This window comes from Mauremys mutica, chromosome 7, assembly GCF_020497125.1.
Source record: "Mauremys mutica isolate MM-2020 ecotype Southern chromosome 7, ASM2049712v1, whole genome shotgun sequence".
In the NCBI taxonomy this organism is placed as follows: domain Eukaryota; kingdom Metazoa; phylum Chordata; order Testudines; family Geoemydidae; genus Mauremys; species Mauremys mutica.
The window spans coordinates 72,427,253-72,446,959 of NC_059078.1; the positions used below are offsets into that span (position 1 = coordinate 72,427,253).

At 42.5% G+C, this 19,707-nt stretch overlaps 1 protein-coding gene across 2 annotated transcripts in view; it reads left to right on the forward strand.

The window, feature by feature from the left end:
- Positions 1-19,707, forward strand: part of SH2D4B (SH2 domain containing 4B) — a 196,423-nt gene that overhangs the window by 93,413 nt on the left and 83,303 nt on the right. For both annotated transcript variants that reach the window (XM_045025599.1, XM_045025600.1), the window contains 2 exons: positions 7,401-7,560; positions 8,861-9,008. In XM_045025599.1, the coding sequence (XP_044881534.1) occupies positions 7,401-7,560; positions 8,861-9,008 (308 nt within the window). The remainder of the gene's footprint in view (positions 1-7,400; positions 7,561-8,860; positions 9,009-19,707) is intronic.

Consider the following 19,707-nt stretch of genomic DNA (forward strand, 5'->3'; position numbering starts at 1 on the left):
TTAGGAGCAGGAGAAAGAGAGAACGTGAGAGGACATGTTCACTGAGATAATGAACGCCTCTGGGACAGCTGACACAGAGCTGAGAGCATGGAGGATTTCCACTGTCCAAGAAGTTAGACATGGACATGGAGAGCAGGAAAACTTCCAATGAGCGAGAGCATACGGTGCAGGATGAGATGCTTTGGATTATGAGGGACCAAGCAGACATATTGAGGCTGGTTGAATTGCAGGAACAGAAGCAGGAAGGTAGAGTCTCTCTGCAGACCCTGGTGGACTGCCAGCCATGCAGAATCATCCTCCCCAAAGTGTTCCATGAGGTGTGGGTGAAAAGTCAATTATCCCTTTCACTTAACTCGAGGGGGAGGGTACAAGGAACAGAAGGCACCCGTTCCCAGACCTTTAATGGTCTGGAATGCGGTGTTATGTTACATAGCTGAAAATGTTTCTCCTGTTCCAACTGTATAACCCCTTTTCCTCAAGGTTACCTTTTTTCTGTTCTCCCTCTTTACTTATGTTTTTTAAATAAAGTAAATGGATTCGAGAAATGTTCTTTGAGTAGAAGCGGTGGACTTGGGCGGGGGGTTGGCTTTACAGGGACAGCGGTACAAGTCAGGTGAAGGTTTGGGAAAGCACAATGCAGACAAGCAGCTCACATTACTGTGACTCATTATTGAAATGGCTTTTCAAAGCCTCGTGGATACGCAGTGCCCCTTGCTGTGCACTTCTTATTGCCCTGGTGTCTGGCTACTCAAAAATGGCTGCCATAGGACCTGTCTCAACTGCCCACCCCTGCAGAAAATTTCCCCCCTTTTTTCCACCGATATTATGGAGCACACAACAGGCAGCTATAACCATGGGGATGTTCTCCTCACTAAGGTCCAGCCTTCTTAGTAGACTTCTCCAGTACCCTTTCAAATAACCAAAGGCACATTCAACCACCATTCTACACTTGATGAGCCTATAGTTGAACGGTTCCTAACTGCTGTCCAGATGGCCGGTGTATGGCTTCATGAGCCATGAGAGCAAGGGGTAGGCTGGGTCTCCCAGGATAAATATAGGCATCTAAACATCGTCAATGTTAATTTTGTGATCTGGAAAGAAAGTCCCAGATTGCAGCAGTTTGAACAGACCCGAGTTCCTAAAGATGCGTGTCACGAACTTTTTCCAACCATCCTATGTTGATGTCAGTGAAACGTCCCCTGTGATCCACCAGTGCTTGCAACACTATTGAAAAGTATCCATTTTAGTTTATATACTCTTTGGCAAGGTGATCTGGTGCCAAGATGGGGATATGTGTGCCATTTATCGCCCCACTGCAATTAGGGAACCACATTGCAGCAAAGCCATCCAGTATGTCCTGCACATTTCCCAGACTCACTACCCTTCGGAGCAGAAGTTGATTAATGGCCCTGAACACTTGGAGCACAGCAGCTCCCACAGTTGATTTACCTACTCTAAATTGATTCCCCACTGACCGGTAACTGTCTGGTGTTGCAAGCTTCCAAACAGTGATTGCCACTCGCTTCTCCATTGTCAGAGCAGCTCTCATTTTTGTGTTGCTGAACTGCAGGGGAGGGGAGAGCTCTGCACAAAGTTCCTGGAAGGTGGCCTTCTGCATTAAAAAGTTCTGCAGCCACTTCTCGTCATCCCATACCTACAAACCAATGCAGTCCCACCAGTCAGTCCTTGTTTCATGGGACCAGAAATGGTGCTCAACAGAGTGCAGCTGCTCTATGACTGCCATCAGTAACTGTGAAATTCCCTCCACTCCCCAATGGCTTGCAGCAGGACTGCTTGCAGGACATCTCTTTGTTCCATGTGGCAGTCCCTACTTTGGCTCTGGAAATACTGCAGGAGAAGGCGTGAGGTGTTTGAGATGCTCACAGCAAGAGTGCACAGCTGAGCAGGCTCCATGCTTCTGGGGTTAGGTCGTACGCACGGCGGTTTTAAAGGTGCGAAAACTACTAGGTTGTTTGCCATTGATGTGAGGAGGGAGCACAGTGCATCATGGGATGCCGAGACAATGTTCCCATTCTCTCCTGCGACAATGTTTTGGTCCTATGAGGCATTGCACAAACTTCCCAAAACACACTGCAGCAAGTTGCACTTTGGGATAGCTACCCATGATGCACTACTTTGTGCATCGAAGCAGGCGCTGCTAGTGAGGACGCACTCCATCGAGACAATGAGCATGGTGTAGCCATGCACAATCAACTTTGTTAATTCGGGGGCTCAAGGTCAAATTAAAGTCAACTTAATTTTGTAGTGTACACATTCCTCAGACTCTCTGCTGCCCCTTCCCTTGCAAGTACTTTCCCAAACAACAGTGGGGGGTTACTCGCAGTTCCTTCACTGCAGGCCCAGTCTCTGCCCTGGTTCCAGTGGCTCTCAGCAGCAGCTTCTGGCTTCCTAGCAGCAGCTCCTGGTATGGGCAGAGCTCCACACCAGCCATCTCACTTCTTTTCCCAAAATGGAGTCCACTGCCTGCTCTCCCTGCATTGCCTGGAAAGCAAGTCTCTCACTCTTCCCCAAGGCATCATGGGAGTTGTAGTCTCTAAGGCTAGATTGCTGCACACAGGATCTTCCCAACTGGAACCCTCCCAATAAAGTTCAGAGTTCCCTCTAGCAAAGGGTGCCTACATAGGGTATGTAATCTGGTGTACACACCCTTCAGGGGTGACTTTACTTGCCTAAGCCATGGCCTGCCATCTACATTGCTATTTATACTCATGCAAGGGGGGGCTATGCATGTATGTATCTATTGGGTTTCCGGGCATGCCGCCAAAAGAAGCATTTATCCTGGGGTGTGCGTGGCAGCTCATGTAGGTGTAACAGTGCTAGCTGTACTCTACCTAGCTTGCTAATAATAGAAGTAAGAATGGGTGTGACAGGGTGCTCAGCAGGAACAGCTGAGCCAGCCCTCTGTCGCTCCAGCTCCAATTAAAGGAGGTAAATTGTGGCTGGTTTGGGGATCCTGTGGCTGATTGGCAAAGGAGAAACAGTTGCCAGCCTGATTAGCTTGGGGCTATACACAGGCCCAGAGGGAGGAAGTAAAAGGGGGAAGCCAGGAAAGCGAAGGAATATATAGTATAGTAGTGCTGCCTTCCTGGCCCCAGAGACTAAGAAGTCTTCAAGGCTGGAACACCCAAGCTTTATTAGTGCCATCCCACCACCTTCTCACCATGTAAATAAACTACCTTAGAGGATCTTTATTGTCCTGCCCAAGTACACTTCAGTTAATAGCTTGTGCAATGAACATGGAGGGGTGGGTATATAAGGGACTGAGTCCAACCCACAATTCCCTGCATCTTTATTTCTGTCCTAAAACCTTATTCCATGTGTGTGCTGGGCAGGACTGCAACCAGTGAAATTAGGAATGGAATATCATTTACCCAGCAGATTTTTGAAATCCAAGCAGAAACCTTTGAAGAAGATGTAAAAGTCATTAGTTCTGAACAGAGTGTGAAAGCTGGTGATTAAATCTTATGCAAAACGCAGACTGTGCTTTAAAATATATCAGGTAACTAAATTCAGAAGGAACAAAAACAACCCCCCAGAAGCTACAGTATGTCTTGAAACTACAAAGGGAAATCAGGCTGATTGGCCCTATGCTAGAGAGCTGAATGCTGCTACAGTCTGTTTCAAATGCTGAATAGGTTTCAGGAGAATTTAACTTCCTCACAGTAACTATAGACAAGAGGGGGGAGGGGGGGGGGGAAGAAAAGAAATACTTTATGCAGAGATGAGGGCCATAGAGTGATTTTATGAACACAAGGCTTCCCAATGGGAAAAGAGGGGGAGTTATTTTGCTGTTGTGTGACATCTGCAGCCATCCAGGGTAGGAATGGTGGTAGGAAGCCAAACCACAAAGAAGTTAGACTTTATCAGTGGAAACACAGGGCTTTGTTTTAAAAGATTATTAAGCAGAGTTTAAATTTCATTTCATGTGTCTGGGATTCTAAATCAGCGGTGCTCTAATGTTTTAAAACTATAATTTTAATTAGTCTGTTGCACTCCATGTAATACAATGGCAGCTGGGTTACCTGCACGCTCCTGCTTTCTTTGCTAGGCGAAGCACGTGGCTTGTGGCTCATGAGTAACAGCATAACTGGGAGACTTGACACCAAAGCGGGCTTTGAATGGACTTTGGCTTAGGTCCTTCACAAAAACTGGAGATAGATAACAAATGGGAATTGTCAGGGATGCCATAATTGTTAGAACAATGATAAATGAGCCTGCATAAAGGAAGCTGACTCCAGCAATATTCCATCAACTGCTGCCTCTGTTTTAAACTGCTTTTAATTAGCAGCACACATGCAAATGAATCCAGATTATAAACCAGAACTCCTATAAAAAGAAAACTAAGCTTCTGCCCACCTGCCCTACTTACTAGAGACAGTGTAAGACTATTATTTTTCATATATTTCAGTGCATGCTAAATCTTATTTGCAGTGTGAATGTTATAGCTGTCTTAAAATTTAAGACAGATATCTCTTTCTTTGCAAATCAGGTTGCCTCCCTCCCAACCCTTTTCAAATGGTGCTTATGCTTTTCTTGTAAGGAAGCTGATAGGAAATATGGAAACTTCTATCACTACTCAGCCATAATATTGTCCCTCATCTACCATAGGGATACCCAAATAACAGTTTGAAGGCCAAGTGCAGCCTACAGTAGCCGAAAAAGGACACAATGGCTGTCTGCTAGCGCTGTGTGTGTGTGTGTATATATATATATTAGATTGGCAGCATGGTCAGTGAAGATGGACTTTTATACACAAGAGCCTTGTTCTCTAGGGCCTTGTTTTGTGTTTTCCTTGCTGTGAACTCAATCTAGAAACAGACTCTGTTAATCTATCACACAAACTACTGTATAAGCACAAGCAAACACTATCATTCAAAATGACATGGTTCTGTATGTTTGTGATCAGTGTATATATATATTTTCCATGCATATTAAGTGTAGTCTTGTATCTCCTGGAAAGTTACAGTGGTGTTGAAATTTTGGATGCTGGTGTGCTATGCCAAGAGCTGCTAGGAAAAAATTTCACTGCCCTGTAAGCAGTTTAGACCTTGCAGTAGGTGGAGGGCTGAACTCCATGAATGATACTCCTTCACAGATCTGCTGCAAGTAGAGAACTGTACATCAGTAGACACAATTTTGCTTTACAGCTGTTTTTTGGGGTGCTATGATAAGAACGGTTGCCTTAAATGAACAACCAGTAGAAGACTAACTTTGTTTAAATCATAGCGTCTAAAAGCCAGAGATGGAATAAACCAATAAGTTATCCAGTCCTCTTCCCTTCTCATGCAGGTTTGTTTCTAATAGTACATTTGTTTCAAGTGTTCTGTTAAGTCTAATTTATATGCGTTAAGCAATAGGGTTCCCCCACCTCTTCCTGTGGCGGATGAAGAATGGGTTTACTTTGTGGTTAAGGTAGTAGACTGGGACTCGGACTTGAGTTGAATTCCTGATTCTTCCCCAGAATTCCTATATGAATTTGGGCTAGTCCTTTAATCTCTCTGTGCCTTAGATCCACAGCTGTAAAATAAGAATAGTAATACTCCCCCTTTCAGTCATTCTGTATTGTGTCGATTTCGATTTTAAGCTCTTTTAGATAGGGACTCTCTCTTTTGCTGGTTGAAAATTTTCAACTGAAAAATTCTCATGTGAAAAAAAGGGGGTTTGTTGAAAACAATTTTTTTGGTGGGGGGCAGGAAAAGTGTCCTAACTGATGGGAAATCTCAAAACAAAAATTTAAAAAAAATCATTTTTTTTGAACTATAACCAGACCTTACAGGCAACTATTTCTTGATTGCCAAAGCAGGCAAACTCAGCCTGTGCAGGTAAAGTAGTGAAGGAAATTTCACTTCTAGAATCCCTGTTCAGCTCTTAAGTACTTACATGGCCCCTCTGTAGTAGCTGAGAACCTCCTCACAGTCTCTAATGTAGTTTACCTCACAAGAGTGTTGTGAAATTAGGAAGAACTGAATTTATCTGACTCTGTTCCCCATCTGTTAAATAGGGGGTAAAGTGACTTGGCCAGGGTCACACAGGAGAGTGGACCAAGGAATTGAACCCAGTCCTAACTGAGAACCTCACCATTGGCCAAGCTTTCCTCTCTGTGATCTTATTTTTGGTCTAAAAGACTAGAGCCTTCTCTTAACTTGACTTGCAGGCTGCAAGTACTTTGAGGCAAGAATTCCATTTTCATAGTGTCAGACTTTGAGTTACTTATTTCTGTTGCTGCCCACTCATCACATTGTCTTTTTGGATGCTGCTCTTGGAGAAACTACAAAGCTTTCTGATCAGATTGCACGGAGAAACCCATCTCCAGCTTTTTGAAGAGTATTACTGATGTTGGTTTGGGGGCAGATTTGCAGGGGAGGCATTTCTACCTACAGTCTAAATTTTACCTCTAGAAGTGAAAAAGCGGTTTTGCTTGTTCTAAAGAAAAAATAAACTAAAGGCATATGGTGTTCAAGCTGAATTGGCTTAAAATTGGACATGCTGTGGAGGGGCTATCCAGCTATTGCTGATGTATAAAATTGTGAAATTGGTAGATTATGCTAGTCTTTCAGCCTGATAGATGGATGTGTGTATCATTATTAGTGCTGCGCCAACTGATAAATTATACTGATCTGTTTGAGAGAGTTTAAATATCTGGTGCCTGTGGGGCTGGAAGAGACCTACAGCTTTGAAAAAAGAGAGCAATTTCTAAAGACATCCTCTAGAGATGAAGGTTTTGATTCATATGGCTGTGTATTAAAGTTGTGCCTATGAGAAATATATCAATAGGCCAGAGATGCAGGAAACCTAAAGTAACACACAAAGAGTATGCACACTCCAAAGGGGTCTATTTTGTGCTGTGAACCTGCTAAATTCACAAATAAGCATCAGGAGTCTCAGAACAGCAGTGAGATTTGACTTCTCCCAGCTACCACACTAATTAGGTGCTAGGATACTAATCAGGATGGTGTCTGTTTACAACATTTTTTAAATGGGGTTACCTTTTATTTGCTCTCAGAGATGTATGAGATTGATAGCACTGTGGAAAGCCAGGTATAATGCGCTCAGCCCACCCCTATTTATCATCACAGCTCTGTCAGGAAAGCCTCCATCATGCTCTGCAACGTGCTACAACAAACCGCACAGTGATTTTGTGATTATTTCTGTTACATTAGCATCTAGAGGCACAAACTGAGCACTATAGAAAATGCTATCCCTGCTGCATAATACTTACAGTCTAAGTAGAGCATGCCAAGTATGAGGTCTCAGGCCTACCTTTTAGCTCGCCTTTACTTTGTGGATTTAACTTTCTAGCATTTCATCTATATTTGTTTCTGAACCTGAACAAGTTGCTTAATAAGCCCTTTCCATGTTTGTTTTGGTGGCTATTACAGGTAATGACAGACGTGTGCAGTGGCTGCATGGGAGTGATGGTGAGATCTGGGTCTGGATTATGGGAGACTCCCCAGGTGACAAGCCATATGAACAGATTTCTGAAGAACTAATGGCAGAACGAGCCAGGCAACAAGCACAGAAGGAGGCGGAAGAACTATGGTGAGATTTTATTACTCTGAATTGATGGCCCATTTGACACAATGACACAACTATTGGAAAAACGGGAATAAAAAAAATCCATATTTTTTTCATTCATTTAGAATTCTTTAGTGAAAAATGCCCCTTTCAAACCAATGTCAACTACTTCTGGTGGTAGGAGTGATGCTGAGATTAGGCTGGGTCTAATCATGATCTAAACTATTTACCTGCTCAGTTGGCTTGTTTTTTTCGTTTGCAATCTGCTTTTGGATGACAAATCAGAAATAGCAGCTGTAGTCAGGGATACAAATTTCTGACTGAAGTTTGGCACATAAAGCCTATTACTGAGTGGCTTATTTGCATGTTAGTATAATTGACTCAGGAAAGTGCCATTAACTGTATTTCCAATATCAGAGGGGTAGCCGTGTTAGTCTGGTTCTGTAGAAGCAGCAAAGAATCCTGTGGCACCTTATAGACTAACAGACGTTTTGCAGCATGAGCTTTCGTGGGTGAATACCCACTTCTTCGGATGCAAGACCATGAAAGCTCATGCTGCAAAAGTCTGTTAGTCTATAAGGTGCCACAGGATTCTTTGCTGCTTCTGTATTTCCAATGGAGCCTATGACAGCTTTGGAATTGGTCAGAAGGTGTGTTGATGCCCAATGGCATTGAGAGATGTGGCTCCATGCAGATCTTGCTCTATGGTAATGCTCTGAACAGGGATTGGAACAATGTCGTGTTGTTTCATATTTATTCTTTTTATTAGATTTTCTTAGTTAAAGTCAAAATATGCTGCTTCTGAATGTGGATGCTGCATATTTAACTTGGGATTCAAACATCAATCTGTGCTCGGCCTGTTACATTGTCACTAGTAATAAAGATTTTGCCACTGGAATTTAGCAGATAGCTTTGTTGATGTGTGAGGCAGAATAGATTTCAGATCACTATCCCATTGCTGCTTTGGCTTTGCATTGCTGACAAGAAATATCTGGTTTTCATCAGAAAAGGAAATAGCTATGGTCTGAACCAAAGACAGCCAATGAACAAATTTCAGATTTTAGAAGGTGCTATTTTTAGTCACTTTCCAAGACTGAAAATGTCTGTCCCTTGGGTGTATGCTTGGAATTAGGCTTATTGTACTTTATTTGTTAAATACATTTTAAATTATTTTTCCATGTGTATTTTCCTAGACCCTTACATGAACCAGTTATTATCACAGATAGTAATAAGAATCTAGGCTTGTTTACTCAGTAATCATTTTTTCTCACTTCCTAGAGACCAGTCTCTAACTATTTTGTTTTTTTCAAATTCTTTTCTGAAGGAAGCAAAAAGAGGCTGAAATTACAAAGAAGTTCCGGGATGCTATGGCTAAGGAGAAAGCCAAAATAGTGGCAGAAAAATGGAAATTAGAAACAGAAGATCGAAAAGCAGCCAAACTGATGGAGGAAAAAATTCAGGAGGAATTAAAGGTTTGCATGCAATCATCTTTAGCCTTCATATTCACTTTTCCCATATAGATTCACAACTCCTAGCACCTGTAAGCATTACAGTCTTTTCTACTGGAATGTATAAATAGAACCATTGTATTCATCAGAACAGCGGAGTGAATAACTTTAAATGTGTTACATATCACATTCACAAATGTCACAACAGTGATTGTACAGCGTATTCAACTAACACATTTACGGAATTGGTTATAAATGCTGGATGAATAATAATAATAGGAGGGGAAAAACATACTTGCATAACTTTTTTTGAAGATGTTAAAATTTGTTAAAAACATTCCGTGAATATTTGATAAGTAATTGATGTATGTATTTAATCTAATATTATGAGGAGCTGATCCTGCTCCAATTAAATTAATGGGGAAAACTGCAATTGATTCTGATTAGAGAAGGCTGTTTGACTAATTTTAGTTGTATTTTTTCTATAACATCTTCCACGTGGTCAGTTCTTAATGGTCGTTTAACTCTTAGGGAACATCTGCGCTGCAGCTATGTTACTACAATGCTATAGTATAGACTCATCAATGCAGGGGGCGGTTCTATTGATCAAGTTAATTCATCTCTCTGAGAGATGGTAGTCAGGTCAAGAGAAGAATTCTTCCATTGATGTAGCTGTGTCTACACTGAGAATTAGATTATCCCAGTGGTTCCCAAACTGGGATTCAAGAACCCCTGGGGGTTCACAAAATGTTACAGGGGGTTCTTGGAAAAAAGTTCCCTAATGGCGGACAGAACTGTCCCTAGGAACCCTGGGCAGCACAGGGCCAGCGGCCTAGAGCCCCTGGACTTCCAAGAGCTAAGAGGATCAAAGCAAGCATATCTATCACACTGAGGAGATTTAAACTTCAAGACTCCTTATAAGAGATGGAAAGGGAGGTGGATATTTTTTGCTTATCTTTTTTTTTTGCTCATATTTTTTGCTCATATTTTTGTATCATCTGATACTCTTTGATGAAACATAGGAGCATTGTCTTATAACAGGCTTATTCAGAGTGATACAACCTACAAAATTTAGATCTTGGAAGACTGTTGCCATTTTCATAATGTAATAAAAATACTGTAATGATAAATAAGAACATAAGAATGGCCCTACTGGGTCAGACCAAGGGTCCATCTAGCCCAGTATCCTGTCTTCTGACAGTGGCCAGTGCCAGGTGCCCCAGAGGGAATGAACAGAACAGATAATCATCAAGTGATCCATCCCCTTTCGCTAATTCCCAGCTTCTGGCAAACAGAGGCCAGGGACACTTAATAATAATTAGTGTGTAATAACCATGTCATAAAAACAAATTTTATATTTCCAAGATCACTGCTTTTATAATATATACTCAGGTACATGAGAAAATCCCTGGAAATATTCATTTTTAGGAGGGGGTTTGAGAGACTTGACATTTTAGTGAAAGGGGTTCACAGGTTGTTAAAGTTTGGGAACCACTGGATTATCCTAACTACAGTGCTTGGGACATGAAATTTTTCATAGCCCTGAGCAACATAGCTAGGTTGATCTAAGTTTTAAGCATACATGAGGTTTTAGTCTTTATCTCCTATTTTGTATTTATTTAATGTAGTTTTTTTCTTTGATCCCATTTCTCACAAAAAAGAGTTACATCCTCACTCATTCATAGGTAAACATGGCAGAGAAGGACTTGGTTGAAAATATACCTGGATTTTGCCTGCAGATAAATTCAGCACATTCATTCCATCTGAAGGGATTTTGTTGAAAATTAAACAAAGCAAAATTACTTTAAACCGGAAACCTACTTCAAAAGAAAAGGAGATAGGGCAGATGTGTGTATTGTGTATTGTGGGAGTGCAGGAGTGGCAGGTAATATGGTCTGCTTGAGGATCCACAAGGAAACCCTTTGGATCTCAGGAGATCTGTGTACAGCAGCTGCCTGACACATGGCTCTCATCTCCTGTTAGCATTGACACCTTGGTTATGCTCTCCCCCTCCATGGGACTGTCCACAAGTCCCCATCTCCTCTAGTGTGTAGAAACCACTGAGAGAGTTAGTGCTCCTCACTATGCTACTCAATGCTGGTCCTAGGGCCGAAACATTCAGCTTTAACTCATGCAGAGATTTTCCTCATCAGTTATGGTCCTTTCCATAGAGGAACGTGTGATGTAAATTGATGGTACCAAGACTCCTCTACTCATTGCCAGGCCAGATCACTAATTTCAGCTGGTCAGCTTGTGTAGTGTTGGGTGGGGAAGCCACTAGTGCAGGGGTCGGCAACCGGTGGCTCGCAGCTCGCCAGGGTAAGCACCCTGGCGGGCCGGCCCGGTTTGTTTATCTGCCGCGTCGGCAAGTTCGGCCGTTCGCGGCTCCCACTGGCCGCAGTTCACGGTCCCAGGCCAATGCGGGAGGCAGGAAGCGGTGCGAGCCGAGGGATGTTCTGGCCGCAGCTTCCTGCCTCCCGCATTGGCCTGGGACCGCGAACCGCGGCCAGTGGGAGCCGCGATCGGCCGAACTTGCCGACGCGGCAGATAAACAAACCGGGCCGGCCCGCCAGGGTGCTTACCCTGGCGAGCCGCGAGCCACCGGTTGCTGACCCCTGCACTAGTGGGTATGTGGAGTGTATCCTGTAGCCTCTTTTGCACAAGGTCACTGATAATTTTGGTGCAATTATCTTGAATTTACACCTGTACTTACCTTGAAAGAGGAGAGACTTGGGCCCTTGGATCTTATGTCAATGTTTAATAATGAAACTATAACTTTCAGGTGGCTTTATTAAAGCATGTACTGTAAGCAGAATAACTCTTTGTGCAGCTCCACCTCTGCGTCTCAGAAAGCAAAGCCCTATTGAACTAAGACCCATGTGGCCTTGCCCACGTCACAAGTTGCCACTCAAGCTACACTGGCAGCTTCTAGAATAGTATTGCACTTTGCTCAAATATATTCGAATGAAGCTCTTCAAACTTAGTGCTGCTCTTATATATCAAAGAGGCCCATTGCAAAGCAGGGTAGCAAGTAGCCTCATGATAGCTTCACTGGTCAGCCAACATAGCTACATGCATTTAGGGAAAATTAATTATTCTATTAGAAACTTTTGGTACAATTTTAAAGTAATAGTGCCAGATTCTGCCCTCACTTAAATTGATATAAATCTGAAGGCAGTGAGGTGATTGGCCCTTGCTCCCACAATTCTTCTGGGAGCTGCGGGGTATCCCACACTCCGTAACAACAATAGTGCAGCATGCTATGAGGCTGGAAGCACTGCAAGACTTACACTGGAGTAACTAGGGCCAGAACTTGCCCCTGTTGCCTTTAAGTTACAGTGGGGAAAGTGTTTTTGCTTTCATTTACTGTCCCATAACTCAAAAACATCTGAAGGGCTTTTGTTGAAAATTAAACAAAGCAAAATTACTTTAAACCGGAAACCTACTTCAAAAGAAAATGTTCAGCCCCAAAGGTGAATACTTCAGTTTGTGAAGACATGAGGTTATGGATGAAAACGCTTTTGCAATAGTAGCTTATGGGAGGTGCTACTAGCACTAGCTACTGTTCTATTAACTCGAGGTCCCAATCTTGCAGTCAGATGTGTACCTTGCTAACAATGTCAGGTGAATTAACTTCGGTGAGCTCTGCATTGGCACAGTATTCGGCCTGCATGGATCTGATTGCAGGATTGGCAACCTGTAATATAACAAATTGTTGCTCCCTAGACATTTATAAAGCATCTCATCAATCCCTAATCTGATTTTCTTTTAAGAGTAACACTTATGTCTAGTTTTGTAGGTTTGATTAAAAACAATAAAGACACTTAAATGACTCTACTGCCTCACCAGATGGCAATCCTGGTCAGTTGTTAAGCTTTATATTCTCTGGCATGTCCAGATCTTAACTTCCACTCCATTTATTCCTTTTGCAACCACCAAATTCAATATTTACATGAAGTCCATTTAGCAATAATAAAACTGAAAAGTAGGAAAGTGGCACTTAGCATTAAAAAAATATTGCTTTACTTACCTCTAACTAAATGAAGCAAATAAAAAAAAACAGGCTGCAGAGAAAAAGGTGAATTGGTTAATAATCATAGAAGATTAGGGTTGGAAGAGACCTCAGGAGGTCATCTAGTCCAATCGCCTGCTCAAAGCAGGACCAAACCCAACTAAATGATCTCAGCCAGGCCTTAAAAACTTCTAAGGATGGAGAGTCCACCACCTCCCTAGGTAACCCATTCCAGTGCTTCACCACCCTCCTAGTGAAATAGTGTTTCTAATACCCCTAGATCTCTCTCACTGCAACTTGAGACCATTGCTTCTTGTTCTGTCATCTTCCACCACTGAGAACAGCTGAGTTCCATCCTCTTTGGAACCCTCCTTCAGGTAGTTGAAGGCTACTATCAAATCCCCCCTCACTCTTGTCTTCTACAGACTAAATAACCCCAGTTCCCTCAGCCTTTCCTCATAAGTCATGTGCCCCAGCCCCCTAATCACTTTTGTTGCCCTCTGCTGGACTCTCTCCAATTTGTCCATATCCCTTCTGTAGTGGGCAGGGGCGGCTCCAGGCACCAGCACGCCAAGTGTGTGCTTGGGGTGGCAAGCCACTGGGGGCGCTCTGCCGGTCGCCGCGAGGGTGGCAGGTAGGCTGCCTTCGGCGGCATGCCTGTGGAGGGTCCACTGGTCCCGCGGCTTCGGCACGCCTGTGGGAGGTCCGCCGAAGCCGCGGGACCAGCGGACCCTCCGCAGGCAAGCCGCCGAAGGCAGCCTGCCTGCTGTGCTTGGGGCAGCAAAATGCCTAGAGCCGCCCCTGGTAGTGGGGGGACCAAAACTGGATGCAGTACTCCAGGTGTGGCTTCACCAATGCCAAATAGAGGGGAATAATCACTTCCCTCGATCTGCTGGCACTGCTCCTACTAATACAGCCCAATATGCCATTGGCCTTCTTGGCAACAAGGGCACACTTCTGACTCATATCCAGCTTCTCATCCACTGTAATCCCCAGGTCCTTTTCGGCAGAACTGCTGCTTAGCCAGTCGGTCCCCAGCCTGTAGCAGTGCATGGGATTCTTCCTTCCTAAGTGCAGGACTCTGTACTTGTCCTTGTTGAACCTCTTCAGATTTCTTTTGGCCCAATCCTCCAACTTGTCTAGGTCACTCTGGACCCTATTCCTACCTCCCAGCGTATCTACCTCTTCCCTCCTCCCCCGCCCAGTTTAGTGTCATCTGTGAACTTGCTGAGGGTGCAATTCATCCCATCATCCAGATCATTAATAAATCTATTCATGTTTGACTGTAATCAGTGAAATCCTGAAGAAATGTGCCTTTCATGAATGATTCAGGGGATGGAATGAGATGCAGATTGGTTAACAAGCCCACTTTAACAAGTTTAAAATATTTAACACCTCATTAATCATCCTTCTGTGATGATGACCAGACCATATTTAAAACAGTCTCTGAAAAGAGGAATAAAAACTTGAATGCCATTAAAGTTCCATCATCGTGAAGCATTTTGATTTGGGAAATTAAAGCTTGCAGTCCGTTTTGCTGATGTGTTTAATTTCAAACCATCTTGCATCACAATTGCCCCTTTTCAGTTAGCTTTTATTCCTCTTGGCATATCATGGGACTCTAAAGTTGGCTGGTCTAGATAAATTAGATTTTCACTTATCACAGTGAATGATGATCCCTGTTTTCCTTTTGCCAATACTAATCTTGCCTTTCTTGGTGCTGCTGAAGCAGAGATGCATTTAATTTATGATGCCAGAGTCTAAGTGTTGACTTCTTTATTTTTGCAACTTAACAACAGCTACTCTTTTATGCACCTTTTGCAATGGACAAATAAGCAGGCCAATTACTGGTATTAATCTTATGCTAATTCACAAAGCTATGAGAGCATGGACACCATTTTTTTTTACTGTGATCAGTTGCTGCTGCTGTTTTTTTGTTTTTGAAGAATGTTGCATAACAAGACCATTGGCCCAAATGAAAGATGTGAGTTTCGGCCATCCAGGTGAGAGCAGAATTCTTCAGCTATACTTTAGAAATAACAGAGATATGATTCTTTTAATGATGTCATCTGCTCCCCTTTCCACAAGGAAATCTTAAATTGTCATGCAGGCAGTTCATTCCCATTGAGGTGCCTGCCAGGAAGAATATCAACACAGCTGACTACAAAGCTAGATTGGTTTTTTTGTTATGAAATGTTTGCAAAATGAAATGCATATTAACCAAAAATGTCAACGTTTTTTAAAAAGCATTTAAAAACAGGTGCGTGGTGGGACTTTAAAATTTATGGTATGAGTTTGATGCTGAAGAGCTAGGTATTCTGTGAGATTGTCATACTTGGATCTGCTGAACAACTCAGGGGCTTGTCTGTATAAGTCCATACAAGTCTGGGGCTGGGTGCTAAAAGTTCCCTAATGCGCTTTGATTTACTCTGCTTTGAAACGGGAGTAGATCAGAGCACACTAGAGAGTTTCTAGTGTGTAGCAGCAGAGTCCGCAGAGCCAGTTAGTATGTGGCATGCTAGTACAAGGTAGACTTACACCCCAGTTCACTGCTCACTAACTGTTTGTATAGACAAGCCCTAACTCGTGATTTGAACCAAAACTATTCAGGGAAGAAGAGAAAGTTAATTAAGGCCTCCATTCAGGAAAGCATCTCTACTCAGGACAGCATTTAGAGTAAGGCATGTGCTTAAATAACATTGAAATCAGTGGGATGTGAAGCATGTGCCTAAGTTCTTTCCTGAATCAGGACCTGACACACTATGGGCATGATTCTGCAGATACTGTCTACCAGCCGCAAAGTTTAGCAATGCATATGTCACTATTCATGGTACAATCACTATGGGTGCAATACTGTAAGGGTGCAATACTTAAGCACTCTCTGACCTGATCCAGTGAAGAACTTAAACTCACTCTTACTCTGAAGCATGAGAAGGGGTCCCACTGATCAAATGTGGACTACTCACTTTTTTAAAGTTAAGCACATGCTCAGGGGCTTTGCTGGGTCAGGCCAGAGTGCTCGGTGCCTGCAGCATTAAGCTCTATACCCAGTAATTATCATATGTAGGTGTGATGCTGGCAGACGAGGTGCTAGCTCATGCCAAGGCTCCAGGCCTCACTGAACACTTACAAAGGCACAGTTGGAAACCAGTCTTGTTTACCTGTGTGTTAGCATCATCAAAATAGACATTAGATGTTAAGTTGATCAGAGTATGTTTAGTGTTTAGACTTTATAAAATGTTTGTAGGATGCTGCATGTATTGATCTCAGTTATTATCTCTGTAGCCAACGGTATAAAGTTATATTGAGTGTTTGCATTATAAACCTCTGTAATTGTGTAACTCATCAAACAGGAAAAGAAGCATTGATTGAGGTGTAATGCTTGTCCAGCACCCAAAATAACCCACTGAAGGCAAATGACGTATTTGTGCAGCATCAAAGGACAGAGACTTTGTTGATTGGATTCCTAAATCCCTCCAGGAAGGAAAGACCTGCACATGAATTCATCCCATTAGTTTTGGACTCCAGAGTGGAGGGGATAAAAATCCCTGACAAGGAGAAACACAATCTCTTTCATGCTGCCTGAACTCTGAGGGGCAAGTGTTCCTAAACATAAGCATAGAGATCCCCAGGTTGTTTGGCATGGGTTAGCCCTGAAAGACATTCCATGCTGACAGATTATACATCTGTTACATTTTGAAACCATCTGGAAAAAGGCATAAACAGTGACGTGGCAAAATTTGCAGATGATAAAAAACTACTCAAGATAGTTAAGTCCCAGGCAGACTGCGAAGAGCTACAAAAGGATCTCTCAAAACTGGGTGACTGGGCAACAAAATGGCAGATGAAATTTAATGTTGATAAATGCAAAATAATGCACATTGGAAAACATAATCCCACCTATACATATACAATGATGGGGTCTAAATTAGCTGTTATCACTCAAGAAAGAGATCTTGGACTCATTGTGGATAGTTGTCTGAAATCATCTGCTCAATGTGCAGCGCAAGTTAAAAAACTGAACAGAATGTTGGGAATCATCAAGAAAGGGATAAATAATAAGACAGAAAATATCATATTGCCTCTATATAAATCCATGGTATGCCCACACCTTGAATACTCCGTGCATATGTGGTCACCCCATCTCAAAAAAGAGATATTGGAATTGGTTCAGAAAAGGGCAACAAAAATTATTAGGGGTATAGATTGGCTTCCGTATGAGAGCGATTAATAAGACTGGGACTTTTCAGTTTGGAAAAGAGGCGACTACACGGGGATATGATACAGGTCTATAAAATCATGAGTGGTATAGAGAAAGTAAAAAAGGAAGTGTTATTTACTCCTTCTCATAATATAAGAACAAGGGGCCACCAAATGAAATTAATAGGTAGCAGGTTTAAAACAAACACAAGAAAGTATTTTTTCACGCAACTCACTGTCAGCCTCTGGAACTCGTTGCCAGAGGGTGTTGTGAAGGCCAAGAATATAATGGGGTTCAAATGGGAGCTAGATAGATTCATGGAGGATAGGTCCATCAATAGCTATTAACCAGGATGGGCAGGAATGGTGTCCCTAGTCTCTGTTTGCTAGACACTGGGATTGGGTGACAGAGCATAGATTACTTGATGATAACCTGTATGTTCATTCCCTTTGGGGCACCTGCCATTGGCCACTGTCAGAGGACAGGATACTTGGCTTGATGGACCTTTGGTCTGACCCAGTATGACCATTCTTATGTTATGTTCACAGACTGAACTCACTTGTTATGTTGCCTGCTTTAATCTGTAAATAACTCTCATTCCTTTTTCCTAACTAATAAATCTTTAGTTAGTTTTATTACAGGATTGGCTACCAGGTTGTCTTTGGTGTGAGATCTAAGGTACAAATTGATCTGCGGTAAGTGCCTGGTCTCTTGGGACTGGGAGCAATCTGAATATTTTGTGATTTTTGGAGTACGTGACCATTTATCACTAAGTCTAGTTTGCCTGGGCGGCAAAATAAACTGGAGTTTAACCATCTAAGGGGATGATTTATGACTCCATTATAAGACTAAATTGTGACTTTCAAAGTACTACATTTGTTACTGGGTTGGTGAAACATACAGTCAGTTTGGGGTGTCTTCCTATTTTTTGACTGTCTGCCCTGAGGTTGGCACTCTGAGTCATGAGCTACTCCAGACAGTGTGACAGTAGGATTCTGGCGTATGACAAGTAACTTGTTGCTGGGCCCCTGGATCAAATTTATCCATGATGTAACTCTGTTGAACTCAGTGGGTTCACCAGGGATGAGTTTGGTGTGCTATCTCTTAATCACAGTAATGTAATAATACCTACCTAATAGTTCTGATCAATAACTCTGAGAACAAAGAGAGGAAAATCTTAGTGCTTTTTTTGTTCTTTAAGGAAGACCTTTTTCATCCAACTGCCTTTTTTAGCTGTGACAAAAGTTAGTGAGCTGTCTAGTTTCTGCTGGGCAACACTGAGGGTATCCCTATCCTGTATTTGGGGAAGTTTTTTATATTTCATCGTTAGAAAAGTAATATTTTCCTCATTTAGCCCAGTAATGGTTGTGCTAACTGGTTATCTTTATTTAGGATATTTGCCAAGAAGTAGCATCTAGGTCTGATATTTTCCACAGGCAAGTAGATTTTCACAGGACACATTTGAGCCACTAAAGAAAAGAATAACTTGCATTTCATATAGCTCCTTACATGCTGAAGGAATCCCAGTATACAAGTAATATGCAGCCACTTCTTGGATGAAACACAGCAGACTAGCTTCTCAGCTGCTGTAAATCTGAGGATTTAAAGCTCATGATTTGGCCTTACAATATGGAACAGACTGCCTCGGGAGGTTGTAGAAGCCCCTTCACTGGGGGTTTTCAAAAGGAAGTTGGACAGCCATCTGTCTTGGATAGTTTATGCACAACAAATCCTGCATCTTGGCCTTTGTGGTCCATTCTAACCCTGTGATTCTAGCAACTGTAAACTGTTCATAGGAACATTACCCCACCATTTAGAACATGAAGCAAACTACTGTCTCCAGTGAAACCTGACATCCTCTTTAGCATAGGGCAGGACTTCAGTGCACCATAACACTATGCTGGAGCACCAACTTTGTTGACACAGAGACTGTCTGCACTAGAGAATTTATACCACGTGTAATTAAAACAATAGGCCATGTGTAACTGGCACACTCTGGCACATCTGCATAAGCAATCCCGTTTCACTTGCTTTTAATCCCCTCATATACACACCACAGGATAATACAATAATGAAAGCACACTGCTCCCTTTGTGACCACGGTGGGAGGAGCAGTGGTAACTTGAGCTATTTTGCAAGTGCTTCTCATCTGCGCTAGCACTATAACATTAGAAACTGACCTGAGCTAAGAATGAATATTAGTTAGACTTGGTTGCAGCAGGGCTAACATCATCATTGCAAAACAGTTTTACAGTATAGCAAGTTTGCCTCTTGGGTTGCTAGCATTATTTAGTACACACATTTTCCAGTAGAGAGGAGGCCAGAGCAAATATAGCTACCTACTGAATTACCAGCATAATTTGTTGCAGCACATGAGTGTTTCCTGGCTATTTGCAATCAGGTACTACTCAAATATTGACTCATCACCTTCCTGGTTAGCTTTTAAGTTATGGAGGGATCACCGCAAAAGGTGCTGTTTTTACCATCCACCAGCCAGTGACATATGGGTA